The following is a 27,371-nucleotide window of genomic DNA, read 5'->3' as shown; positions in this document are numbered from 1 at the left end:
CTCAGAGACAAAAGATGTTCATGACCAGTTACATCTTGTCTTGTTGATGCTGGTGTTGCTCTGTTTATACCAACTCCTGTCTACTGCCAAACTTCACCTTTGGCTGCTGCCAGATTTCTCCCAGACCTGTTTCCCCATCTGAGCTGGCACTGGAGCCCTCTCAGGCTGGCACAGCCGCTGTGGCTCTGCCCAGCCTCTCGCAGGAGGCAGGCAGTGAGGGGAGCGCTCCGTGTGCCTGTGCCACGGCACCGCAGCTCTCCGTGCGCCTGGGCCACGGCACCGCGGCTCTCCGTGTGCCTGTGCCACGGCACCGCAGCTCTCCGTGTGGCTGGGCCACGGCACCGCAGCTCTCCGTGTGCCTGGGCCACGGCACCGCAGCTCTCCGTGTGCCTGTGCCACGGCACCGCAGCTCTGCCCCGCAGGCCAAGGGGCTGGAGAGGGAAGGGGAGCTGCCACCACCCTCCCCATGCGGCTTCTCAGGCGGAAACTCGCAGCAATGATGGAACAGCACAACCCAGTGGCTTTTTAAGTGACAGTTTTTACGGTATTCTTCTAATTGAGTCAGTAATTTTTCACAGTAGCCACCGAGTCAACAGTATCCAATTGCTCATTCAGTTTTTGCTTACGCTTGTGCTCCTACTCCACTTTATAGATGATTCTAAAAGACGGGAAAAATTAAACATGCTCACTTCAAAGCCTCTTTCTTGATCCTCTCTATTACTCAAATTTATTTTTGCACTTCTAATTGAATCAGTAATTTTTCACAGTAGCCACAGAGTCACAACAGTATCCAATTGCTCATTCAGTTTTTGCTTACGCTTGTGCTCCTACTCCACTTTATAGATGATTCTAAAAGACGGGAAAAATTAAACATGCTCACTTCAAAGCCTCTTTCTTGATCCTCTCTATTAGTCAAATTTATTTTTGCAGTTATGTATAGACCTGGCTGATGTTACAGTTCCAGATACAAGAACTAAAAATGCATCATGTTACAGTGGCAAATTACTGTACTGCAATTTCAAAAGGCCCTAAAGATCCATTTAAAAAAAAAAAAACAACAAACCAGTAATATGTTAAAAATGCATCATGTTACAGTGGCAGATTACTGTACTGCAATTTCAAAAGGCTGCAAAGATCCACTTAAAAAAAAAAAACAAACCAGTAATATGGGCAAAGATAGAAAACAATAGCTGTTCAGAATTAGAATAGCGACTCAAAGCAAATGTGAAAAGAATTGCTGATGAAGATACAACTGCCTTTTTCTTAAATAATTCAACCTCTTATGAATTGCTGAGTAAATACTTGCATCCCACATCAGAGACTTCAAACAACTAATTCTCAAGAAAAGAAGTACAAAAGGAATTTCACCAACAGTTTTAGTAGTCTTAAGGTTGTCCTGCTTACTCTGGGAAAATCAGAAAAGCTAAGCTCAGCAGTATGCCATATCCCATTTTCCACACTTTTTTCTACACCTTTCTGCACTTCTGGTCAACATACTTGTTAACTGTGCTTCTTTTTTGAAAATCTTTGCAAGATTCCATAACTGTATAAAGTTACGGATTATTAAAAACGGAAACAGCTGATACCATGTTACAGTCCACCAAGAGAGAGAACCACCTTAGAACCATGAGTCCAAAACATTTTTTATTAAAATACCACCAACTTTAAGAAACCAATGCAGTGCAAAGAAAAATTAATGATTTTTCATCCTTATGAAGTATGTAAAATGCATTCCAATCCTGACATGACTGATGTAATACAGAAACTGTATCCCAGATGAATGTCAAAGTTAAAGACTGGCATGCTGAGCAAGGAAGGTTCTTATTCTTTGCAAGAGCTCCTTCTTTACACTGTCTGGTACCAAAGCTGAAACACAAATAAGAAAGCAAGAAGTAAAAAAAGACAAAATAAAAAGTATGCTAAAACCATACTTTTACAATAGCCATTTCTAGTCATTCATTGTTCTTGCAATTCTGTTAATAGCTAAAGTAACTGAAACAACTTGATTTTCATATAGCACATCTATATTTTTCCCATTTAAAATAGTCTAAAATTAGGATCTATTGAGAACAATGTTACTGGTCAAGGGTTTTTTTGCCTATTCATAGTCCAGAAAACTGGAAAGTTTGAGGAAAAGGACTATTTCACAGGAAACAGGATATAATCACCAGAACAAGTGTGATTATCCCACCTTTTTTCTTCACAAATTTAAGACCAAAAAAAAATATACAATCTGGTCTCTAGCAAAGGAGTCAAGCAAGCGATTTTGAAGGCCTATTTTTATTTAGAACTTAATGAAGTTTCCACCACTAACCTCAAACCCTGCTAAAGAGCCTGTGAGGAACAATACAAAGAGGACTGAAGTTTCCTCAAGTGACTGAATTTTTTTTGTATCTGTATGCTATGTCTTTACTCTTCCCATTCCCATTACACTAGAACTGTTAGTTCTGATTTTTCCATTTTAAAAGATTTGGAATTTTAAAACATCTGTGTTGCATACACAACTTGGGATCATTAAGTCAATTATAAAAAGGAATATAGACATGACTAAATAATCTGCAAAAGTAATCTGAAGGCTGCTACACAATACAAATTCATGTTTCATTGGTTGTTAATATTAAGCTATTAACATTTTATTTTTAGTTAATATCAAGTTATTAACATTTTTCCTTGAATCCAACACAGACAAGCTCATGATGCTGCTTTCAAAATACTAATGGAATAGAGGTAGGTATGTTTATTGATCTACTACTCCATCCAAATTTGCATTCTCTTACCTCTGCCTTTGGGAGTGATTTCTGCCACCAAATCATCAACAGTAACATGCTCTAATCCTTTTTCTTTAATGACATCTGGGGAAGACCAAGACCAATACTTTAAGTCTTTTAGTCCATTCATAAAATGACAAAACCTGTGCTGGTGATTAGAGACAAAACCTGCCTAACATGGTCATGGGAGAACACAAAGTAGCATGGGACCTAAATATAGGTTATTAGCTCTGTATCCACTGCACTGTACAGTGGATTTTAATCTCTCATTCATGCCATAGATTTAAGGATGGGAACCTGTCACTGCTGATGCATCTTAATCAGCTCATATTTTAAAAACAAACTGAAATTGTTTTATTTCATCTGAGCATTACCAGATGTGCCTGTTACTAGTGTTGGAGCAGTTCACAAGTTGGCTCACTTATCTCTTCAAACACATTATTTACACAGTAGTAAGAAAGGTGCAACTGGAAAAACACTTTGGAACATACAGTAAGGAAGAGTACAGACAGTAAATCCTTACTATTCTTCCAACTGGTTTAAACAAGATTTCTGTATATATTTCAGCTAAGTCAAAAAGTATGTCAAAGAAAAAGGAATAAATCTATAGCAGAATAAAAGCTATTATTAATACACATCAGTATATTTCATCACAATGAAACAACTGCTTACTTATAGTGCCTTGCACACTACTGAAAAATGCAGAAATCACAGCTGAGAAGTAATCTCAATTCAGTAGCATGTTTAAACATAAATGTCAAGTTGCCAGGGATACATTCTTCTTGCCCAGGTCTTGTTTAAACTGTCAGTAAAGCCTTCATCTGGGACTTTTATTGGGCCAGAATCTCAGCTGACTACAAAGGAAATTAATTAATTGACCACTGTTACCTTTGCAATGTGCCTTCAACTGATCCTTCCAGCCACATTCAATTAATTTGGCTCTCAGCAACTCTTTAAGGCTGTTAATATAATATAAAACTTGTTAGAACAGCAAACAGTGCTGACTGCTTAAATATGGTCCAGCGTGAAAGTCAGGCCTACAATTACTACCCAGGAGCTCCTAGAGCAGCAGCAGAAATGGCTGAACAGCAGGTGAATCCAAACCCAAATGAGTTCCAATTTCAGGTTACCATGTTGGACTATGAGGATTTGGTGCCTCCAGAGCTAACTCACGGAACTGCTTCAGGCAGTGTTGATGCTGCAGCCATGCAGAAAAAGGAAGAAGCCCTTGAATTACTTGACCTGACAGAGTCTACTCTGGTAGCAGATGTATGCAGACTTTCAAAGTTGGAGTATTTCACCTGATACCAGGTCTTTAAAGTAAGTAAAACCTTCTCCCTCACCTTTCAGGAAGAATTCTGCACTACTCAACTGCAGGTTTACCTCCCCATTTACACATTTATCTCATTCTGGGTGAAAATGAAGGATCCTGTATCTTAAGCCTCCTATCTTAAGCTTCCACGGTTAGTTATGTAAGCTTAAGCAACAAGGATTCAGGCATTACTGGAAAAGACACAACAATCTGCCACAATGGAACATCTACTCCATATATCAAAATAGAATATTGAAAGTTAGCTAAAAAGTGAAAGTTAGTACTAAAAAAACAGAAGAAGGGAAAATGAAAGTAAGATAAGATAAATAACTTTAATATCTTTTAACCTTTTCTCCATTAGCTAGGAAGCCTGCTTATCTTGTACTATCCTAAGTAACTCTAGGAAAACCCTGTTTTTATGAATGAGAGGACTGTAGCAAGAGGCTGAACAGTGTAGGTCTAATCCCTTTTACTCAGTGAATTGTGTAGAGGGCAGATGAACTGATGACAAAAAGCAGAGTAAGAATACAGGTGAAATTGGCTGCCTCTGGATATTTCTTAGCTCAAGAAACCTAAGTGCTCTGCCTCTGATCACAGTACAGCTGTGATAAGGCCTGTTTATAAGACAGCTTTTGACATCCTGATAAAATCCTTCCTATTCTTAAATTAGCATAAAACAGATCTCAATACCATTTCAATAAATTGCTTGCTTTTATTGAAATGGTGCTCAAGCTCTATACAGTCTTCAAGGGTCACAACCAGGAAAGATGCAGAGCAGAGATACCAGGTCAAACCACAAAAGGTTACACCAGGCTACGCCATGACCTAGGAAAAAATTTCTTCTCATACAGGCCTTTAAAAACGAAGGAAACAGAACTTTTGGTGCATGGTGTTGCAAGCATAGTGAAACAATGAGGGAAATATCATAAGCACTCTAGTGAAATGTAAATACAACATCAATTAAACAGACTGAAGAAACAACAACAGGCCAAAAAAATGGTGCAATTTACTTGTTTGCCTTGACTGGGATCTCTACAATGACTTGCACAAGCGCTCCTTTATGTATTCAACAATACATAACAATATATTGCTTCACCTAACAAGAGAAGAGCTAGAAACACAAGAAAAACTTAGAAGCAAAAAGGAAACTTTTGTTTCCTTCTCCTTATCAGGAAATAACAAGATTTAGCTGCAGCAAATTGAATGGACGGGTGATTCTCACATGACTCTAGGGTATTCCAACACAAAATACCTGCATAAGAGAAACCTTCAGAGTTCTTAAGCCAATTACCCATCCTTTATTTCCCCACTATCTCTTTTCAATTGGAAAACTAAAATAAAACTGTTCAAAATGCATTTTTAAATAGTTTATATAACACGCAAGACTTTCTAGTCCAAGACTCAACTTTTGAGTCTTTTGAGTCCAAGACTCAATTTTTAGCATTGAGTTTACTTTATGGAGTTTATTGTACTTCTAGGCGTAGTGCAGTCTTGATGTATTTAAAGCCTCCCACCGGCATAGGGTAGAAATTCAACTTACCGTTCTCGCTCTCCTGTTTCTATTAGCTTTTGGTTAATGGTTGCTCTCATCTGCGCATCTTTATTCATTTTGGAAATCTAGGTTTTCTACAAACCTACAGAAAGCAGAACAGAGTTTCGACAAATGCTGGTGTCATTCAACAAAAAAAAAAAAAGTGACCAAAACAGAATGAGATGCAGTGTTCCGTGCCCTGACACATCCCCGCGGTTAATGACCGCAGCACCAGTGTGTGACCGGCTCAGGGCCGAGCTCGGCACCCACCCGGCTGTCCGAGCGCCGGGCACCGGCGCTGCGCCGGGCACCGGGCACGGCCCACCCTCCCCGGGCGCGGCCTCTCCGCAGCCCGGCCCTCCCGCCCGGCGCCCTCGGCCCGCCCAGCGGCGCCCCGGAGCGAGGGAGCGGCGCGAGGAAGGCCCGGCCCGGTTCGGGCCCGGTTCTCTCCCGGCTCACCGCCCGCCGCAGCGCCGCCGCTCCGCGCAGCAGAGGCGGAGCCGCCTGCAGGACGCGCCGCCCGCCCCACCGCTCCTGGGCGCGCGTGCCGCCGGGAAACGTAGTCCGGGCTCGGCGACTACAGCTCCCGGCGCGCCCCGGGAGCACGGCTGCCTCCTGGCCCGGACTACGACTCCCAGCATGCACTCCGGCGCCCGGGCGCCCGCGCAGCCTCTTCCCGTGGTGCCGCGCGGCCACTACCGCGCGTTCCCCGAGGGCCCGCGGAGTTGCCGGCGCTTCCCGAAGTTTTCCCGGAGCTGCGGGATGGCGGGCGCCGCCCACTGCTCCCTGCAGGCCAAGCGCCTGCTGCTGGACCCCAAGTTCGAGGGATACAAGCTGTCGCTGGAGCCGCTGGCCTGCTACCAGCTGGGGCTGGACGCGGGTGAGGAGCGGGCGCGGCGCGGGGCTGATCCCGCCGGGCATCCCTTGGGCAGCGCCGGGGGGATGGATCCCGCCGCCTTTCCCTTCGTCCCCTCGCGGTGCTGGGTGCCCCGAGCTGGGGACAGCCCGGCCCGCAGCGCCGGGAGTCCCGCGCCTCTCGGACGGCGGGGCTTTCAGGGGTCTCGCTTTTCCCGGTACAATTCCTGCAGGTGGGCAGGGCCGTCCGGCGCCCTCCCCGCCAGGCGCCTTCGCGGTGCACCGAGGTGCCGGACTTGTCACATCTCTGCCTTAGCCCGCTCCTGGTGCGCCTAGGTGCTGAATGAGTAAGGAAGCTGTGTCCTGAATCTGCTCTCGCTTGTGCAGGCAAGGAGAGGCCAAATGACCGGCTGAGGTAGCGGGGTTTGGACGGAGCACATGCGGTTTAGAGAAATACGTATGAAATTAACGTCTTGTACAAACTTCAGCAAATTAGCTGTTTTTCTTTCTTACTCTGCCCAGAGTTCAGAGTTCAATCTTCATGTCATGCATTCCATGCCCTGCTTTCTCTGCCGAGCATCATTAGTGTTTGAGGTGCTGGTCCATTAACACGCTAATTCACTGAGGAGTACATTAGCACAAAGTCCTGTTGGATATGTGCCTACAGTCTTAGCCATGCCCTGAAATATCTCAGCACTCTACGTTTACTGATTTGAGAAATTCAGGTCTTTTTGTAAGGTGGGTGAATTAGTTGTTTTCTTTGTAAAGCTGAGACAGTAAACACAATTTTAATCTGTCTATGTATTTACTGAACAATATACCTGTCTACAGAGTGACCCATTACATGCTACTTTAGTTTTGTGTAGAACATACTCTATTCATGTAGATCAGAAAGGTGTGTTTGCCATGCTGAGTTGTCAGCAGTAGGAAGTTTTTAGACAAATTTTGTATTGATGGTTAAGTGAATGAGAGTGTATCTGTGGTAGGAGTGCAAAATTTAATGAGAGTAACATTTTTACTGTAAGACTGCCTTTGGTGTCACCTTTCAAAAGACAACCCAAGTGCAGGTGAGTGGGTGCATGTTATGGGTGTGCTGCAGTTGTGTCAGAGAGCAGCAGTGTAGCATTGGTGCACTCCCTGAATTTGTCTCTTATTTGCTGTTCTGCCTATGGTCAAGCAAACTTTGTGGTTCTTGGATAGTCAGTTGTGCACCTATTCTAAATAGGTGAGGATTACAGATCTTCATTAAAATACATGAGCAGTATTGCAGAGCAATGGAGAGATGGATCTACTCAGTTCTTGTCCCTTCAGATACTTTACATAATGGCTACAGTAACTGTGTAAGTGTGTAATAGAGGATTGATATGTGTGACTGTGTTCTTGCTCTAAATAGGTGAGGATTACAGATCTTCTTTAAAATACATGAACAGTGGAGCTGCTAATGGAGAGATAGAGCTACTCAGTTCTTGTCCCTTCAGATACTTTACATAATGGCTACAGTAACTGTGTAAGTGTGTAATAGAGGATTGATATGTGTGACTGTGTTCTTTTCTTTCCCCACTTCCCACAGCACAAAGACCCTGACTCATTTCAGTCTAACTTACTCAACTGTGCTACAGAGTCACTTATACTAACTCTTATTTTCTGTTCTGTGCATATGTAGATATAGATACTGGTCCTCTGAAGAGTGGAAAGCTTTTATTGTTGTTCTTGTGTATTTGAATTAATAACAGGAAATGTAGAATTCCTTATATCTGTCCTCCAGATGTTTTGGTTGCAGCCTGATCTTCAGCCATATGGCTGCCTCCTTCTCCTTGCTGGTTTTCTTTTGTGTTCTTCTAGGAAGTTTACTCACAGTGCAGTTCTGTACCTGACTTTTGTATTTCCCGGTGTCAGTGGTCTACACATGTGTTAGATTTAGGGTATCTTTCCAAAATTTGATTTTTGTGTTGTGCAGGAGTGATGGGTTGAGTTGTTGAGCCTGTGGATTGTGTGTAGGCTGTGGCTTTTTCAAATTACTTCATGGGAGAAGAAGCCAGTAGTGTCTGGGAAGGCGAAGAACTTCTGCTTTCCAGCACACTTGCATGCAGATTCAAAGACTCTAGAACATGATGAAGTGCTTGGTAGTTTTTGGGTTATTAAATAAATATTTGTTACTGTGTGAAGAATTTTATTTAATTTCCTCAAAGTGTGTCTGAGTGCAATAGCTGAAAAAAAAGTAAAATGTTTAGGAACACTGTCAGTACAATTATTTCTGATTTTATTCACAACTGTTTGCAAAAATAACATAGTAGAATCTGTATGATTAATGTAAAAAGATGGTTGATTTCTTTGTTTTGCAGAAAAAGATTTAATGAGTGTTTGTCTCAACTGACCTGAGATTTGTAGCTCTGCTTGGGTGGCATCCCAAATTTGGTGGCAGTTAAGAGGAATATGTGAGTTTTAGAGTACTTGGAATACATGACCATAAAAATAAATAAGTGCTTGTTCTTAAGTAGAACTGAGTTTTAACTTAGCTGCAGTGAAGTGTTTATTATATATTTTCATTAATTTCACTGCTAGCTATAAAATAAAATTATCCAAAAAAATGCCCTGTGGAATTGATGCGGTCTTCAGCCCCAGGAGCAGATGGAGAGCAGCATGTGGTGTTGTGTGACAACTTGTGGTGGTTGTCATGTTCCTGAGGACTACAGTGAGTTTCATTTTCTGATCATCATGTAAAACCTAGTGTTCTGTTCTAATATGCCTTCAACTGGTTGACTATGGTTGCCAGGAATTTGCTGTGGTCAGATATGGCTGGCATTTTAGGAAACAATTTATTTATTAGATCTGTGATAGAAGGTGATTTTCTGACAAATTTCTAAAAATGTATGGTCACAGTGAAGAAGAAAGGGGTAAGTATGATACCATCTCTTCTCTTTTAGATACTATGATTTGCATATTCTTCTTTTCTTCCTTATTCCAACCCATTCTGTCCTAATTAATGCTGAACTGTCACAGTCGTTTTTCTCATCTGTCCTACTAGTAATATATTTCAACTAGTAATGAGTCCTATATTATTATGCTTTTAATTCCTAGTTCTTCACTGTAAATTTTGTCTTTCTCCTTACTTTTTTTAGTTTATTTCCATAACTTATTTACAGTGTTTCCCATGCATTGAGTTTTGTACTGCCTTTTTTTGAGATCCCCTAATATTTAGGAGGGACAAATGAGCATCTTGGTTGTGGTTATCTCTTCTGCCCTAATCTGAGCTCAGCAGAGTCCAAAGCAGAGACTGTGGGGCAAATCCTTGTCTCCAGCAAGGAACATGTCCAAGTTGCATAACATTTTCAAGGAATTGAGATCATTGTTGTTTACTGGTTAGATATCTCATAATTTCTTTTCCTTTCCAGAGGCTTGGAATTTATTCAGATGTGGATGTCCCTGATCCCATTCCCCTCTATCTTGTCTGTTTGGCAGGACCATTGTACCTGTAATGTAGTGGATGCTTTTCAGTATAGCTACAGCTGGAAGGCAGAGTAAACATTTGCTCAGAGATGGAGCTGCTGATGCGGGCCAGGAGCATATACAGAGAATGCATTCCTTTGATCACGTGCATTTATCAGTTTTATAAATTTTTTTGAAAAATGGTGGTAATGCATGCTGCTTAGAAGGCCTGCTTCAGAAAGTTGCTCATTAGTAGTGCTACATGGAAAACAAGTTTGTGACTTTTCATGGAGCAAAAGGCACTGGTATGTTTCAAACATTTATAGATATTTTCATTTGCATTTTCCATTTGCATTTGAAAAATTAAATATAAAACACTGTTCAAATTAATGCATGGGAAATAGTAAGAAATTGTGAGCTTTTTCAGACATTTGCAGCTGTAATTCATAGAAGTTTAGGTCTCAGGCACATATTTCCTCAACCACAACGAGATGCTGCCTTTAACAATAAGAACTTGTTTTTTACAATTAAAATAAAAAGCATTAATGCAGGGTTAGAAGGATCTTTGAATGTATATACTAGAAAATAAATTAACTCTTCCTCCAATAGACCAGTGTGTCTGCAATACAAAATTGCTTCCACTGGGTGGCATTGCAAAACAAGGTATGACGTATAAGCATATAATATTTGATGCCACAGAATATACTGATATAATTACTTTGCATATAGTTTTGTAAAGTTGCTTTGGTGTATTCAGGGAAACATCTAAAAATGGAGGGGCTATTTGGGTGTTGTTCCTCACCCTTTTTTTCTCTACATTTCTTTTTTTCCCCCCCCATTTCTGCTTCATAGTGTTTGGTGGCAGATGTAAGACCTCTAAAGTATAAGTTCCTTGACTGAGTGTTCTTTAATCAGAGCAGGGTGGTTTCTTTTTTTTGTGTTTGGTTTTTTTTTTGTTTGTTTGGTTTTTTTTGCATTGCAGACTAGTAATTATAATAATATCTAGCTAGGGATCTTATTGTAACAGTTAGGTTACAGATGTGTTAATTCTGTTGATTCTTATGAATTACTTTATATTTAGTGCTTTTGCTTTTAAGTAAAGCATTATGAGTGCAAATCATTTAATTATGTTTAAACTGTTTTGAGTCAAATTGTTTCTTTTAAAGCATGAAACTAGTAGAGATAAATACAATTCTAGAAAAGTAGCATAGTTTTCTTTATACTGGTCCAAAATATCCCATGCAACTAGGGTTGTTAGGAAATAATGTTGAAAGCTGAGATTTAGTTTATACAGTCTGCACACTTGCTTTCTTTTCTGGTATGAATGACTGTGTATGAATTAATGTTGCTGGGTTATCATGGTGCAGGTGTGTTCATCAGACATTTGAAAGAGACCACGCATCGTTCTGTTGAATAGCTGCTATTGACTGCTGCTTCTGAATTGAACCCAAACAGACTAGTGAACCCGTTGGGACTGGTGCATTAGTCTGGCTCTTAAAAATCACATAAACAAACAAACAAAAAAAACCCAACCAACAAAAAGCCAGGGAAAAAATTAAAAACTGTAAAACAAACCCAGACCAAGCAACAACAAAGCTGAAAAAAATCTTGACTAAGCAACTAAATTAAAACTCATAGAACTGTGTAACTGTGAGACTGAATAAGGTGATGATCTGATTGAGGTATTCCTTCTTCTCCATTTATATTAACTTACCTTTCTCTGAATTTACTTTATTAAAATCTCTGTTTCTTTTCTATTTTATCCTTTATTTTTTTGCCCTCAGCTCTATTGGTTTTCTCTTTTTTTTTTTTTTAAAGACCGTCAAGAAAACATGAATCTTGAAGGCTGTAGAAAGGAAGGAATGAATTTCACCCTAGTGTAGAATCTTCTATAAACTATCTAAGCACATGGTATGTGGTAGCAGATGGCAGATTTCACTTGGTCACAGTATGGGTTTCAATTAATGGAGAATGGAATAGGTTATTTAATTGCTTTATCTTGGCAGATGAAATAAATGGGCAGGAGATCTTTCTCCTTTTTTAATGCCTTTATTAAGAAGAATCAGCTCAGGTGGGGAGAAATCGACGGGTTGCGCCCACACCGCCGTTGCTCCCAGGCGAGGCACGAAGAAGGAGGGTGATGCAGCTTTGTCCGCTGGTCTGCAGACAGAGCTGGGGATTCTGTCCTCATGGGAGAGTCGTAGATTCCTGCTTGTTTAACACTCCGGGGTGTCTCTTTAATCAGTATCTTTTCAGGTTAGGGTGAGAAACAAAAGGGTCCGAGCAGGTACGGGACTATGCTCCCATCCTTAGACGTCACTTAAGTCACTTGTTGGCTCATGATTTTAGAGGTTTTTCTTGTAAAAACTGTAAAACTGTAAAAATTCAGGGCTCAATGCATTTCTCATCTGCATACTGGCTCTGATGTCACTGCCCATTCTCTTTACCTTGGAGGGTCTGTCCTGGTGTCTTCTTGGCAAGCGGCCAGCATCAGGGAAACAATAGTTAATCACCGGCCATTAACAGGTAACTTAAGGAGCCCCTCTCCGACAGCGAAACCAAAGAGGTCTGACTTGTTTTTTAACTCTGAAACTCAAAAAAAATACAACTTTCTATTCATAACAGCAGACCTATACATATGTATAATGCATTCTGAAAGCAGTTGGCTACCTCATTTGAGGTGTTTCATGACAAGACAGTGCACATTTGTCAGATTTCCTAATTTTAAATCACCTGTGTATTGTATAGTTTCTGACTTCTGTTTAAGGAATTAATTACATATTGCAGTAATACAAATGATTGGGATGTGGATCTCCTTTTCCTGACCCCTCTTATTATGGGCTTATCAGAACTACAGTTGAGAAAACTAAAGGACAGAGAGTTCATGTTCTTCCAGATTTTATAAAGTTGATCACCTTGCAATCAGCTAATCAATAGTTTTTTGTTTCAAGAATCTTTGCGAAAAGTTGTACATTTACTTTAGGAATCATCTAGATTATTTACTTTAGGATTCATCTAGATTGTTTTTAGTTACAATTCTGACAGGAACAACATAACTAGGGGAGTGGGGAGGGAGAAGTGGAGAAATGAAGCCTTACCATTTCATGGGTTTTGTGCTAAAAAAATCTTTACATGTTTCTGCATGTATATTCGAATTTCGTAGGATCAGCTATACAGGAAGTAAGTTATAGGTGCTTGATTTCACTGATAATAATTATCCTGGATTATATTTGGTTTGGTCTCTAATTGTTTACAAAACATTTATGTCATCTCTTGTTGTGTTGGGAAGATATCTCTGTGATAAAGCTTGGTTACACAAACAGCTTTAAAATGCATTTTCACAATATATTCTATTTTTTTGCAGTGTAATTTAGGGTAAAATATTCTAGTTACTTGAAGTAGGAATTGGAATGTGTAGCAGTCCTTGCCATTAAGACAGGTGTATTTTCTTCTCACTCCTTTGTTGATATTCTAGCTTGTTTTGAAGGGCCATAGCTAGTGGAACAGTAATTAATTAATTGCAGAGGTACGGAAATCCCTCCTGTGTGGTGAATATGAATAATGATTTGATCTGGGTGGAATTAAAACTGCCAGTTTGCAAATACCAACAGTGATTAGGAGACTAATTGCTAATTATGCTGTGATTTTGCAAGCATTTTGTATAGTATGACTGGATTTTCTATTAGTCAGGCAGCATAATCTTGCATAGTTTCCTAAAGCCACTGTTACGTTAATAGCCAATGTCTCTGCTGGGCTCTGTTTTGAGGCATACAGGGATTGTCTGGTTGTTGAGCTGTGATAGCTGTGCAGTGGCACTGATGGCACTACCAAATGAGCTGCTCTTTGCAGAACTGGTACTCTGCCACAATAAACTACTTCTGCTGCAGTAGGGTTTAAATAGATGCTAAAGAAGAGTCAGAAGTCTGTGCTCCTGCAGAGAGTTGTGAATGGTCCCTGTTATGGGGTGGGATGGAAGTGAAATACTGGAAATAGGTTTTCTCTGTTTCTGAGCAGAAAAGGGAAGAAAGTAGAAGTTGAAAGAGTAGGAGCTACAATCTGCTATGAGGAGGATTAGCCTTGAGGTGCATTTCACATACTCTGGGCTTGAGTGCTAATTATCATAGATTGACAATTTACTTGTAACTTTCTAAAGGAGTTTTGTTGGGTGAAGTTCAAGATAAGTTCCCTGTAGGAAAGCTAAGAATCCTGGGTTGACTATACTGGAGAATGAAATGGAGTTCTGGTCTATCTGAGACTATTTACAGAAGGATGGACTAGACCTCTGCTAATGCATTTTGAGGTGTTTGGACTGCAGCTGCTGCATCTCTGTATAGATATGGAATAGGAGGAAAAAAGCTGCTCATAATTTAAATAAGAACCTGGTTAGTCTTCAACAGATAACCTAGTCCTGATTACTGATAGTTAAATAGAGGTTTTCTATTTGGAAAAATCTTGCTCAAGTGCATGACTGTAGCTACCATGCTTCTTGCCTTGAAGAAGGTAGTATTCTAGTGGATAGCCATTCTTTGCAGCCTCTCTCAATTACAAAAACTTAGTCTGAAATTTTGATGGTATCTTTAGACATTTCTGGAAATTTCAGCCTCAATGAGAGTGCTGAGAACATGGTGGGGGCTGTTTGTTTGCTTTTGATTTTTGTTGTAATTTTGTTTGGTGCGTTTTTTGTTTGTGGGTTTTTTTTTGTTTGTTTGTTTGGTTTTGGTTTTTTTTTTTTTTTTTTTTTTTTTTTTTTTTTTTGAACAATATTTTCTTTTTTTTTTTTTTTTTTTTTTTTTTTTTTTTTTTTTTTTTTTTTTTTTTTTTTTTTTTTTTTTTTTTTTTTTTTTTTTTTTTTTTGTAATTACTGTGAACTAATTCTGCTTTGTACTGTTTTAATCTTTTGCCTTGCAAGTGTTGGTGTAGTAGCTTAGAATTTAAGACCATGAAATCCATGTGGTTACATGGAATATTTCTTTTGGTTGCTGTTTTCCTAGAGTTACTATATAAAGCAGACTTTTTTTCCCCTTACTGTACTACAAAGTAGGTTTGACATTGTTGTTGCATGTGTGTAGATGTGTGTTTCATCCTGTGATAGTTATTGATAAATTGGTCCTCAATACATGCTGGTGAGAGACAGGGTGGAGGTGTATTGGGTTTGCATGGCAAGGTTTTGGTAACAGGGGGGCTACAAGGGAAGGCTTCTGTGAGAAGCTGCTGGAAGTTTCCCCCATGTCTGACAGAGCCAATCCAACCAGCTCTGAGATGGACCCATCACTGGCCAAGGCTGAGCCCATCAGCCATGGTGGTAGTGCCTCTGGGGTAATAAATTGAAAAAGTGTAAAAAGCTGCAGCACAATAACTGCAGCCAGAGAGTGGAGTGAGGCTGTGTGAGAGAAACCACTCTGCAGACACCAAGGTCAGTGAGGAAGAAGTGGAAGGAGGTGCTCCAGGTGCCAGAGCAGTGTCCCCTGTGGTGAAGACCGCGGTGATGCAGGTTGTTCCCCTGCAGCCCATGGAGGCCCCTAGGGGAGCAGAGATCCACCTGCAGCCTGTGAAGAACCCCATGCTGGAGCAGGCAGATGCACCTGACTGAGGCTGTGATGGCATGGAAATCCCATGCTGGAGCAGGCTCCAGGTAGGACCTGTGATCTCATGGGGAGAGGAGTCCACACTGCAGCAGGTTTGGTGGCAAGACTTGTGACTCCACTGGACACCCACACTGGTGCAGTCTTTCCTGAAGGACTGTGACCTGTGGAAGGGAGCCACTCCAGAGCAGTTTGTGAAGAACTGCAGCCTGTGGAAAGAACTCCCCTTAGAAAAGTGTGTGAAGGATTGTCTCCTGTGGAAAGGACTCCTTGCTGGATCAGGGGAAGAGAATGAGGAGGAAGGAGAAGCTGAGAGGTGTGATGAACTGACCTCAACCTCCATTCCCTGTGTCCTGTGCCACTGGAGAGGGGAGGAAGGAGTGACCAGTGGGAGTGAAGTTGAGCCTAAGAAGAAGGGAGGGTTGGGGGAGAATGTGTTTTAAGATTTGGTTTTATTTCTCATTACCCTAATCTGATTGGCCATAAATTAAACTAATTTCCCCAGCTTGAGCCTGTTTCACTGTGACAGTAATAGGTGAGTGATCTCTCCTTGTGCTCATCCTCTCTCATGAGCCTCATGTTTTCTCTCCCCTGTCCAGCTGAGGAGGGGAGTGACATATCAAGTGCCTTTAGTAGGCATCTGGCATCCAGCCAGGGCAAGCCCACCACAACAGACCACTGTAAATGGTAATAGTGATGAGATAATCAAAGCGAATGACTGCAGTGGCCTTCAGGGTGCATGACTTGCTTTCCAAGTCTATGGTGAAATTTTAATCTATGTATACGCAATGTATTTTCCTTCAAATAAAGCATACCTATGGAGTGAAAATGGAAGAATTATTTTTAAATTGTTAGTTTGAATTTTAAATTACTAAATTGTAAATAATTGTTTAAATAGTATTTTTCTTTTTCCTCCAGCTGTAGCAGAAGTGCAGCTTCGTGATGATCAATATACCCTTGACCACATGCGTGCTTTTGGCATGTATAATTATCTTCACCTTGATTCCTGGTACCAGGATAATGTCTACTATGTTGATCAGTTTGGAAGGGTCATGAATCTGTCAGTGACTCTGGTAAGAATAAAATCTTTTTTTTTAAACCACTGGATTGGAAAAGATGGGAGCAGATGAGATAGAAAATATTGCAAGTAGGATCCAAATGCAAAAATTGGGGAAAGCTATTTCCCGGAAGACAAGTGGAAGATATTTCAACAAAAATGCATTTCACCAGGAAGAATAAAAGGATTTTAAGTGAGGTTTTTGTCTTCTTTATGTTAATAATACTGCATTAGTGTTGCTACAGAGTATGTGGCAATAGCCCTGTCCCCTTGCTTAAGGAGTGGAGCACTCAGAAGTTGAAGATGCTTGTGGCCTAAAGGAACAGTAAAAGCCAGAGGGTTCACAAAAGCTTACAGAGGTTTTTTAGTGAGTTACACGTTTGGTATAGAAATTGAAATGTTAGTCCCTGACCTCCTAGTACAAACACAGAGCAGTGGGCTGATGGGATGTTCAGGGTCCTGGACGTGCTCTGGGCTTGGTGGGGGTACCTGTTTGTGGGTCAGTTTCTCCACTTGGAAAATAGGTGACTCACTTTCTATACATGTTAGTTATCATGTGAAGTTTGTTCTTTCAGTCCCTTCTGGAAATAGGTTGGAGGGCTTAGGGGGTCTCTGGTGGTCTTGATCTCCCCCCTGCAGTCCATGTCCATATCCACTTCTCCACATTGCTCCTATATGCATGCTGTACTGTGCTGTGCTTGTCTCTAGGAGCCAGAACAAGGACATTTGTCCCAGAAAAGTGCTGTACTACCTCTTTGTGGCCCCTGTCTCCAGCCACATCCTGTTCTTTCTCACAGTGTGTTATTACCAGCAAACCTTGGTTGAGTCCACAGCCTATGCCTATCACTGCTGGAGACATACTCATTAGCTCTTTTCTTTTAGGCTTCTACACAGTGTTACATCTGCTTCCATTCAGGGCAAGATGGACATGATGACAAGCTGAAGGAAAGGGAAGATGCTTTTTTTCTAGTTGCTTTTCTTTTTCTCCCTGGTATTACTTGATGTTGGTTTGCTAGCTTGAAAACCCAGTCATTGTATATATATTAGAATTAGAGATGCTTAATCTAGGCATAATTTGTTGGAGGCAAAAAGATGCTGGTGGCTGTGAGCGAAGTTGACATAGTGTAAGCAAGCTAGGCCAAGTCTGAAATTTCTGCTTTCATACTGATGGTCCTAAGTAATCAAACAGTATTTCTTTTGAGCCATTTTAATGCACAGATGCTTTCATTTCCTTTACAAAACTACCTCATTTCAGAGAGGGAAAGACATGGTTCTGTGGACACCATGTTTCTGGCAAATACAGTTGTAGTGCTTGGGCATTAAGAAAGAAAAGACTGTGTGGAAAGGAAAATGCCTATTGTCCTACTACCAGAGTTTGACTTGTACCCCTGTCAGACAAAAGAAAACACAGGGCTATGTGTGGGTTTTTGAGAGCATGTGGCTTAGCCTATGCAAGGTTCTGGGGATGGAAATTACTAGGTCAGGACTAAACTAAGACAAATTCTGAAACTGTAGTTTTAGATTCTCAGGAAATAAAAGTTTCCAGAAGATGGTAGGTTGAGAACTGAAGTTGTAAAATATTCCTTTGCTTTTCATAGTATGTAGCAGTTGGAGACTTTGGCAGACTCTTACTGTGACAAAATAATTTTCTAGGACTTCTTCCAAAACTTTTGAGATCATCTGGATTCCTAGGAGAATCATCTAAAAGAAAGCCTTCTCTTAGCAATGGCTTGTCATAATCTCATTTTTTGTTTTATCCTTTGAGGTTGGTTAACCCTGCCTTGCTGCTGGACACCCACCCAAACACTCTCACTCCCTCTATTCAACAAAATGGTGAGAAGAAATGAGAGAAAAGCTTGTGGATGAGGATAAAACCAGGGAGATTGCTTACCAGTTACCATGATGGGCAAAACAGACTTGACTTTGGGGAAAAGTATTTAATTTAGTTAGGACTAGTGTAGGATGATAAGAAAGAGGGTCACACAAAGCTTGCAGCAGGAATACGCTTACCAGTTACCATGATGTGCAAAACAGACTTGACTTTGAGGAAAAGTATTTAATTTATTGCCAGTTAGGACTAGTGTAGGATGATAAGAAAGAGGGTCACACAAAGCTTGCAGCAGGAATAAGGTTTGTTGTTCAGAAACTTGTACTTGCTCCACTGTGTGCTTTTTCATGGGCAGCGGTGTGGATATCTGTCCTCAGTGGGTATCGGGAGTACAGCCTCCTTTCCATGTTCTGCTCCAAGGGCTGCAGGCAAACCTCTGTTCCACACCATTGGCTTGGCTGACAAGCTCAGCTGTCTGCACTGGAGAATCCAGTGGAACCAGCTGGAAGGGGCTGTATGCGCCCTGGGCAGCCCTGACCCCTCCTCACTGAGGCCATCCCTGCAGGTCTCTGCCTGCACAACACAGACACCCACTACATTTCCTTTGCTAGGAAGGCACTATGTGTGCAAATTTATTTCTCTAGCAGATAAGACTTTACAACAGCCTATAAATTGACATAAGAAATATTCTTCCTTAGGACCTATTTCAAGATTTTGATTAATATCTGGTCACAAGTTTTGGTTCCACCTGAAGGGGGAAAAAATTGATTAAGCTATGAAATAAATAGACACCATCTTGTGTCCTAATACATGATACTGTGCTGTTTTGCAAAGGAAACATGTTTGCATATGAATAAAAGGGAATTTGTGTTCAGAAACGTCAACAAGGTGTCTCATTACCAATGTGCCCAGCCATGTATTCGTCAAATGTATATTAAAAATAGCATTGGTTTTGGCCAAGTACAGCTTACAATTAAAATTCATGTCAGTCTTCTTTAAAACAGAAGATGGAACAGGGTAATGTGTTCATCCTAAAATCAGAGTGAAAGAGCACATAGACTTTCTAACACATCATTTTTTGTAGTTCTGTTTTTTATTTTGGTTGCAGCTTTGATTCTAATATGACAGTGTGTTGGTTATCCTATATCATGAATTATCCCTGCAACTTAGTGTTTAAAAAGAGGTCATCTGTGAAGGAAAATAAGTGCATATAACACCTTACCATTTGCTCAAAATCACACATAATTGAAAAAAGAAAAGTGATCAACACAAGCAGTTCTTCTGTGTTGATGGATGAGTATTCAGGTGGGTTTTTTATACCAGGTAGAGTAACAATTTCCTCAGACTTGGCTGGAAATACTGTATAATAGCTTTAACCTTCTCCTATTACAGCTGTTGGACTTTTTTCATTCAATATGCCAGCAGCAATCAATACTTTGCTTTAAACACCCAATGGGTAGGATAGTGACAGGATTACTGACTTGAGATTTTTTAATTGGTCGGGTTTTTATGCATCTGACTCAACTTTGTAGCATTCCAACATAGCTGCAAAACATTCAAAGTTTTCTCCTTTAGCAGTTGGACTTGGTTTTTTGACCTTAAGCTCTTTTTGCAGAGATAACTTGGTTTCTTTTTATGCTCAGATAATCCAATTGAAAAATTGTGACAATAGGAACGCTTCTTACAGTTAATCAAAATCTTTAATGGTATATATATTTTCATCTCTTAAACATCCAATAAGAATTATCTATGGAATACCGTTTCTGTAACTTTCAGTTAACTTCAATTCAGAACAATGTTGGTGGCACCAGACACAATATGGGAATTCTATTTGAAACAAGTCAGAATAAGAAAGCAGATAGAGAACAACAAAATCTTTCAGTGTTGTGTTTCAGGGTTTTAAATACTTGTCACATTGCTATTCAGAATGCTGGGTAAAGACTTTTTTTTTTCAGTTAAAGAGATGTGTCAAATGCCTCGGTATTTTGATTTTTCATAAAAACGTAGTCTTGTATTTATTATTTCTACTTTATTCCTTTCCCATTGCCAGTTATTTCCTTGAAAAAATGAATTTTTATTTTAAATCTTTTATAAAATATCTCATGTTTGTACAGTATTGTCATTTAGCCCCAGCTGACAACTAAGTACAATGCAGCTTCTTGCTCACTGCCTCTCCTCCATCCCCAGTAGGATGGGAAGGAGAGCCAGAAAAGGTAAAACCCACAGATTGAGGTAAGAACAGTTTAACAACTTATATAAAGCAAAATTTAATAATAACAACAACAAAATTAATAATGGTAGTGAAAAGAGAGAGAAATAAACCAGGGAAGAACAAGTGATGTGCAATACAGTTGCTCACCAGCACTGACCAATGCCCGAGCAGTGCCAGTTGTTTTAGCCAGTTCTTGCTGGTATAATACATGGCTACAGACTCTCACCATCCCCTCATGCTTCTAAAGCAGGGAGTTACTATTACCCCAGTTAACCACCTAGTGAACAAAGACACTCAGTCAAAGAGCTAATCTGACACAATGGGATTGAGAGGAGGTTTTGTTTCATCTTCAAGGAAGTCCATCCTTTTCATTGTTGGAATGAGATTAGAGACTGTTCTAATAAATGCCTAAAGTTAAATTAGTGAACAGAAGGGTTGTGAAGAATATAATTTCTTTTCTTGGCTATTGAAAGAAAATTTAAAAGAAAATTTGTAGTAAAGATTGAGTTCTGAAATTCCTGCTCAATGGTGATAAATCTGATGTGAGCTTTAGAAGATTAAGTAGTTGATAATTTCTTATTTTAATTGCATCCAAACTATTTGAGGCTTACTGTTCAAATTCATTTGAAGGCTAACAAAACTGTGGTCTTCTGTAATGTAATATAGTATACCCCTGTAAGTTACTGTTAAGAGGAATGATGCTTCCTCTTTCCAAATAAGATATGCAAGATTCTGACTTTCTTTTCCCAGGCTCGGTAATCATTACTAGTTGCAAGGGAAAACTTTTCTACTTCTTAGTAAAAAAAAAAAAAGCCTTTCAGTGAAATGTAAAAATTAAATAAAATATGAGGAAGCCAAACTTCATTGTATCTAGATTGTGTGATATTTGTTTGGGTTTTGGTTCATTTGGGTGTTTTCCTTTTAATTCTTTCATTCTCCCTTTCTGAATGTGTTACAAATTAGCAGAGTAGTCCAAGGGGTGTAGGGATACAGCTGACTCCAGAAACTGACCCCGAATGCTTCTAATAATTAAAAATTTGTAAATTTTCCATTGCAGGTTTCATAATCTTCTTGTAGCACACAGTAGTCTCTAATATGAATTTAAGTAGGCCCAAAAGACAGGCAGGCTATCTGTTTGTTATCTGGTCTTTTTTTGCTTTTGCTTATTAAAATGGTACTTACCCATATGCAATTTCTCTTGCTTACCTTTCAGCATGTGTTAAATGCACATCTGAGTTTACTGAATCTGGAAAATAGGAATGTTTTGAAATGCCCTTGAAGGCAGGATTCTCAACAAATGAGGCCACTGCACACTTTGCATGTACAGTGTGTTCCCTCTGAATTGCATTCACATGCCCAAGTGCAAAGGACTCTTTTGGAGATGGTCCTTTATATGTATATTTTTGACTGCCTTATTTCACAGAGGAGAATGAATAAGTTTCTTTTGTTAGAAGCAGATTATTCCCCCCAAAGCTACTGATTATTTGAGTGAAAATAGAAGGACAGAAGGTGTTTAAATGATTTGAGACTGAATATTCGAGGTCTGTAATGAGACACAGTCTTAGTCTTGAATGTTTTCACTGCTATTTCTTAGTCTCATGCCTTACTATGTTAAGGATGGACCTGAAACTAAGAAACATTTTGTGTCACAGAACCAAAAATTACTTGTTTCCCACGTAGACTGTCAGTACAAAAGTATGCTTCTGTTTGTGGTTCCTTTTACATACTTGTCAATATCTTCAAAATTGTCCCTGTATATTTTCAAATTTTGTTTTTCTATTTTTACAAATACATTTGTTTGTAAATATATTTTCATCTTAGTGACAGCAATGCTGATTTTTAGTAATGAGGGAAGAATATCTCTCTTGTTAAACAGAGGTTTCTGATTTGTGGACCATCAGAAATAATTGTAGATCAACTGACTGGAAATGAGCCTAGTAAAATAAAACAAAAAATAGTTTCCTTGATTCTATAACCATTTTTTATATTTTCAACATGGTCTATTTGTTGTTGGATTAAGAAAATAGGGTTGGGTTTAAAAAGGGATTATCTCTAAAGGTCAGTCAGGCACCTCTTTTTTTTCCGAAATAATTTTATTTTTCAAATACCTGTGGGTACACTAGCTTGTAAACTGCCTATGAAACCCATTTTATCTAATTTTGTTTCATATATGATATATGATTCATATGTTTCATATATTGAGAACCATATTCATATATGGTTCAGGGCAAATTTGGGAGATAACCCCCAAATGGACTCCTCTAGAAAAGCAGATTCAATTGGCCCCTCCCCCCAGCTGGAGAAAATACCTCCTTGGAGAAAAGTGGAAAGAAACCTGTTTGTTAAACAATAGAACCCAAACAGTATTAAACAATAAAACCCCTTGCTGCTCCAAAAGAGATGACAAGCTCAGAGCAGTCCCTCCCCGCGCTGCAGCTCCGCTCACTCAGCCTCTGACCGGTCCCTCCAGGCTGGAAACACCGCGGCCCAGGCCCGGCCCGGCGGAGCTGCCGCTGCTCTGCTGGGTGCTCAGTCCAGGGCAGGTTTGAACAGGTCCGAGAAAAAAAAAAAAACATAGTGCAGGGAACTTCTTTGCCTCAGCTAGCTAAACCTAACTAAAAGCAAAGGAGAGCTCTGTCCTGCTGGCTGTCCATCCGCAGACAACACAGTCCAGAAGCAGGAACGTGGAGGAGTGAGTGCAGTGTCTGAAAACAAACTGTGCGCTTCTTCCCTCCCCCCTTCACTCTCTGGAACAAGTCATAAAGGTGCAAAACTTATTATTCAGCATAAACAGAACAAGATGATTGGGGATAAAAGCATCATATAGTCAACGCAGGACACACACTGGGTTGACTATAAAACACACTCTGGAAACTAGGGGAAACAATCATAATTTCCTAAGAAATGTTCCCCCAAAGATATAGAAAAGAACAGGAATTGCTTTTCTTTATTATTACTGGAAGACCTCTTTGAAGACTGCAGATCAGATTCTGCAATCTATCTATCTATAAGAGGGACAGGGGGGTGGATATGGTGTGGGTTTGGATTGTTTAAATTATATTTTTTGTTTATTTTAGAATCTTAGAACAGGCCAGATGAAGGGATCTGAAAAGATCCTGTAGTCCAAGCTTTCATGGTGAAAGGAGCCTAGATGAGGTTATGTAGCACTCTGTCCAGTTCTGTCTTGAAAACCTCCAGTGATGGAGTTTCTGCTGTGTCCTTGGGGAGGTTGTTTCAGTCACTGATTGTTTTCATTTTAAAAATTTCTCTTATGTCTACATGAAACCTCTCCTAATGCAACTTTTAGCTGTTGTCCCTTGTCTTCTCTATGTAGCTTCTTGTGAAGAGAGAGCCCCTGCTCTCTTTGTGGCTGCCCTGGAACACTCTGATGAGGTCTCCTCTGAGTCCTCTCCAGGGAGACAAATCCTAACTCCTTCAGTCTTCTCACACAGGGGGAGATTCCTAAGTCATTTGATGGTGTTCATGGCTGTCCTTTGCACCTTTTCCAGTCTCTCCATGTCTTCTTTCAACATTACTCCAGGTGGGACCTGACAACCACTGGGCAGAGTGGGATGATCACATCTCTTATCTCTGCTGGTGATACTTGTGCAGGTGCAGCCCAGGATCCAGTTTACCTTTGGTGCTGCAGCATTGCCCTGCTGGCTCATGGTCAGCTTGTTATCTCTGTTGCCCTCAGGTCCCCTTCATCAGGGCTTCTCCCTGCCCCACGACCCTGGCCTGTTCTGAGCTCTCTGTTCCATTCCAGGTGCAGGACGATGCTTGTCTTTGCTTATTTTCCCAGCATTCTTGCTGCCCCACTCTTCCAGGCTCTCTGTGCTACAGGTGTTTCCCTTGTAGGTACACATCTACCTCATCACCTGGGTTAGTGTCATCAGCAAACGGGGTGAGGGTGCTTTCAATCCTATCATGAAGATGCTCAGTGTGTGGGGCCTGGTGTCAGTCCCTGAGGGACCCCACTTGTGACAGACTGCCAGCCCATTTTATTTAACAGCTTCTTAGTTCAGTTGGAAAACTTCAAGTGATTAAGTTCTATTTCAGTTATTTAACAGATTATAGAGATGTGATGTTTCTGAGTCTCCAATTTGCATCTTGTATTTTTCTTTGAGAATATTTTGTTTGTGCTCTTAATACTGCAGCCTGATCTACTTCATAAGTAGCTGATCAAGCTGTATTACTAATAAAGCATGTCCTGTTTTTTAAACTGTGACGCTAAATTATTTTCAAATTATAAAGGTTTTGTTAGAGTTTTCTTTTAACCTAACAAGCCTCTTGGGTATTCAGAGATTACTTCAACACAAAAAATTGAAGTAAATCTTAGTCCTATGCAGGCAGCAGCATGGCTGACATTCCATGAGCCAAATAATGAGCAGAAAGTCGGTCACAAAGCCTTATTCAGCAAAGAAAAAAGCTGTATGTGAGAGTGAAGGCAGAAGATAAAGAATAATCCCTAAAAGAGATGCTGGAAGACATGCCACTGTACTTAATGAAAACAGTTGGAAATCCAATTTTCAGCATGAAAGCAAGTTTTTTTTTTTCTGTTAGAATTATCAGGAAATTAAGAACACAGCACGGAATTAAAGCGGGACTTATGGGAACAATTAATAGAAATATAGATAAAATTGTTAATCTAACATCCATTTTGCACTGTTATTGAATCAAGCTGAGTTGTGTAAAATTAACTGAGTGGGAAATAATTGATTTTTTTTTTGTAAAATGTAGTGGTATGCAGAATTTTTTAAAAAAAATCTGTATGTCTTTTGTCTAAAATTAAGAGTGGGAAATAATTGATTTTTTTTTTTGTAAAATGTAGTGGTATGCAGAATTTTTTAAAAAAAATCTGTATGTCTTGGTTGTTCACTCAATAATTATATCATGTGCAATTTGTTCACCATAGTGTCTTTGTTCATTCCTGCTCAAAAGCTATCTGTAGTTCAGCTTAAAAAAGATTGCAGTGTGGCACTGCAACAGGATGCCAGATAAACTTATCCTGACATGTAGTAGAATAATGTTTAGGTTGAAAAAGCCTTTTAGGATCATTCAGTCCCACCAGTCACCCAGCACTAAGTCCATCACCAAACTGTGTCCCTAAGTGCCATATCTACATGTCTTTGAAATATATCCATTGATGGTGACTGCACCAACTATCCTGGGCAGCCTGTTTTATAGGGTTGTTTCCTTCTGGTGAGGAAATTTTTCCTAATGTCATCTAAGCCTCTCCTGGAACAACTTGAGGACGTTTCCTCTTATGCTTATCAGTTGTTATTAGAGAAGAGACCAAACTTTACCTGGCTACAACGTCCTTTCAGGTCATTGTAGAGAGCCATAAGGTCCCCCATGAACCTTCTTTTCTCTGGGCAAAACAACCCTAGCTCCTTCAGCTGCTCTGGTCCTCTTGTGCTCCAAATCCTTCCCCAGCTCCATTGCCCTTCTCTGGACACACTTCAGCCCCTCAGTCTGTTTCTTATAGTGCAGGGTCCAAACCTAAACCCAGGACCCGAGGTGCATTCTCACCAGTGCCCAGTATAGAGGGACAGTCACTTCTCTAATCCTGCTGGCCACACTATTTCTGATCCAGGCCAGGATGCCATTGGCCTCCTTGGCCACCTGGGCACACACTGGCTGATGTTCAGCTACTGTTGACCAGCACTCCTGGTCCTTTCCCACTGGGCAGCTTTCCAGCCACTCTGCCCCAGCCTCAGTGGAGCTGCCTGGGGTTGTGACCCAAGGGCAGAGCCGAGCACTTTTCCATATTGAACCTCATACCACTGGCCTTGGCCCATCGATCCAGCCTGTCCAGATCCCTTTGCAGAGCCTTCCTACCCTCCAGCAGATCAGCACTCCTGCCCAGCTTGGTGTTTTGCAAACTGAGGGTACTCTCAAATCTCTCATGCAGATGATTGATAAAAATATTGGACAGGACTGGCCCCAATACTAAGACCTGGGGAACACCATTAGTGACTGGCCACCAACTAGATTTAAAATCATTCCATAGTATAATAATAATGTGATAGAAAAATAATTTGAAAATGTGGTAGGAATTAGCACTTTTCTTTGCTTGCTAATCGTAGTGTAGGTATTACTTAACTTACTGAATAAAGTGACCGCTCTAGAAAAGCTGAGAAATTATATTTGCCAGTTGTGCAACAGAATAAGCTACAATTGTTTTAAATTTACAGGTGAGTTTTATGTACTAGTTTGAGTACAATTCTGTGGCTTTACTTTGTTTTTAAGTCTCCACATTTTTCCTGGGACTAGAATTATTTGAGGTGATTATTATATAGGAACACTAGGGGGAAATAAAAGCCTTTTCTAATGCAAAATATAATTACTGCTTAAAATTGAAGAAAAAGAGTGCAAAATACCAGTTAGAAAACACTCATAGAAGTCAATTTGATGAATTTCCAACACCTTTTCCACATATATGGGAATTATGCTTGCTGCCCACTTTTTTCCAAATATGCTCAATGATACACAAAACTGGTACATTGCTACTGAGATTTATTATTCTTAACTTGCCTGTAATATTTACTGAAATTAATACATACTTCATAAAGTCTTAGTTCTTGACTGTTTGTTTATAGGACACTGCTCTACAAAAACCAAGAGAAGTTTTCAGGCTACCTGCAGACCTGACTGCGTGTGATAATCGCCTTTGTGCCTCAATGCATTTCTCATCCTCCACGTGGGTTACCCTTTCTGATGGCACAGGAAGACTATATTTAATTAAATCAGGCAAACGTGGAAGCAGTGCATCTGAAAAGTGGGAGGTATGTCCTGCA

At 40.2% G+C, this 27,371-nt stretch overlaps 2 protein-coding genes across 3 annotated transcripts in view; one reads left to right on the top strand and one right to left on the bottom strand.

Annotated features, from left to right (window-relative positions):
• Positions 1 to 1,621: 1,621 nt before the first annotated feature.
• ENY2 (ENY2 transcription and export complex 2 subunit) lies at positions 1,622 to 6,207 on the bottom strand. Of its 2 annotated transcripts, none has more exons than XM_039706199.1 (5): positions 6,071 to 6,207; positions 5,621 to 5,714; positions 3,657 to 3,727; positions 2,778 to 2,852; positions 1,622 to 1,866 (listed from the first exon to the last, which is right to left on the bottom strand). In XM_039706199.1, exons 2-5 carry the CDS (start codon positions 5,686 to 5,688, stop codon positions 1,790 to 1,792), a joined length of 291 nt encoding a protein of 96 aa, XP_039562133.1. In that variant the 5' UTR covers positions 5,689 to 5,714; positions 6,071 to 6,207; the 3' UTR covers positions 1,622 to 1,789. The 2 variants fall into 2 exon arrangements, with proteins under 2 accessions (XP_039562133.1, XP_039562134.1); XM_039706200.1 differs by lacking the exon at positions 6,071 to 6,207 and adding an exon at positions 5,882 to 6,064.
• A 54-nt stretch (positions 6,208 to 6,261) lies between these two features.
• The window catches only part of NUDCD1 (NudC domain containing 1), a 35,085-nt gene continuing 13,975 nt past the window's right edge, over positions 6,262 to 27,371 (top strand). The window contains exons 1-3 of the mRNA XM_039706198.1: positions 6,262 to 6,491; positions 16,393 to 16,547; positions 27,174 to 27,359. Coding sequence (XP_039562132.1) covers positions 6,374 to 6,491; positions 16,393 to 16,547; positions 27,174 to 27,359 — 459 coding nt within the window. The 5' untranslated portion in view covers positions 6,262 to 6,373. The remainder of the gene's footprint in view (positions 6,492 to 16,392; positions 16,548 to 27,173; positions 27,360 to 27,371) is intronic.

This window comes from Passer montanus, unplaced genomic scaffold, assembly GCF_014805655.1.
Source record: "Passer montanus isolate IOZ18808 unplaced genomic scaffold, ASM1480565v1 scaffold19, whole genome shotgun sequence".
NCBI lineage: Eukaryota > Metazoa > Chordata > Aves > Passeriformes > Passeridae > Passer > Passer montanus.
The sequence above is the reverse complement of the archived record's forward strand: the minus strand, read 5'-3'. Positions and strand labels throughout refer to the sequence as shown.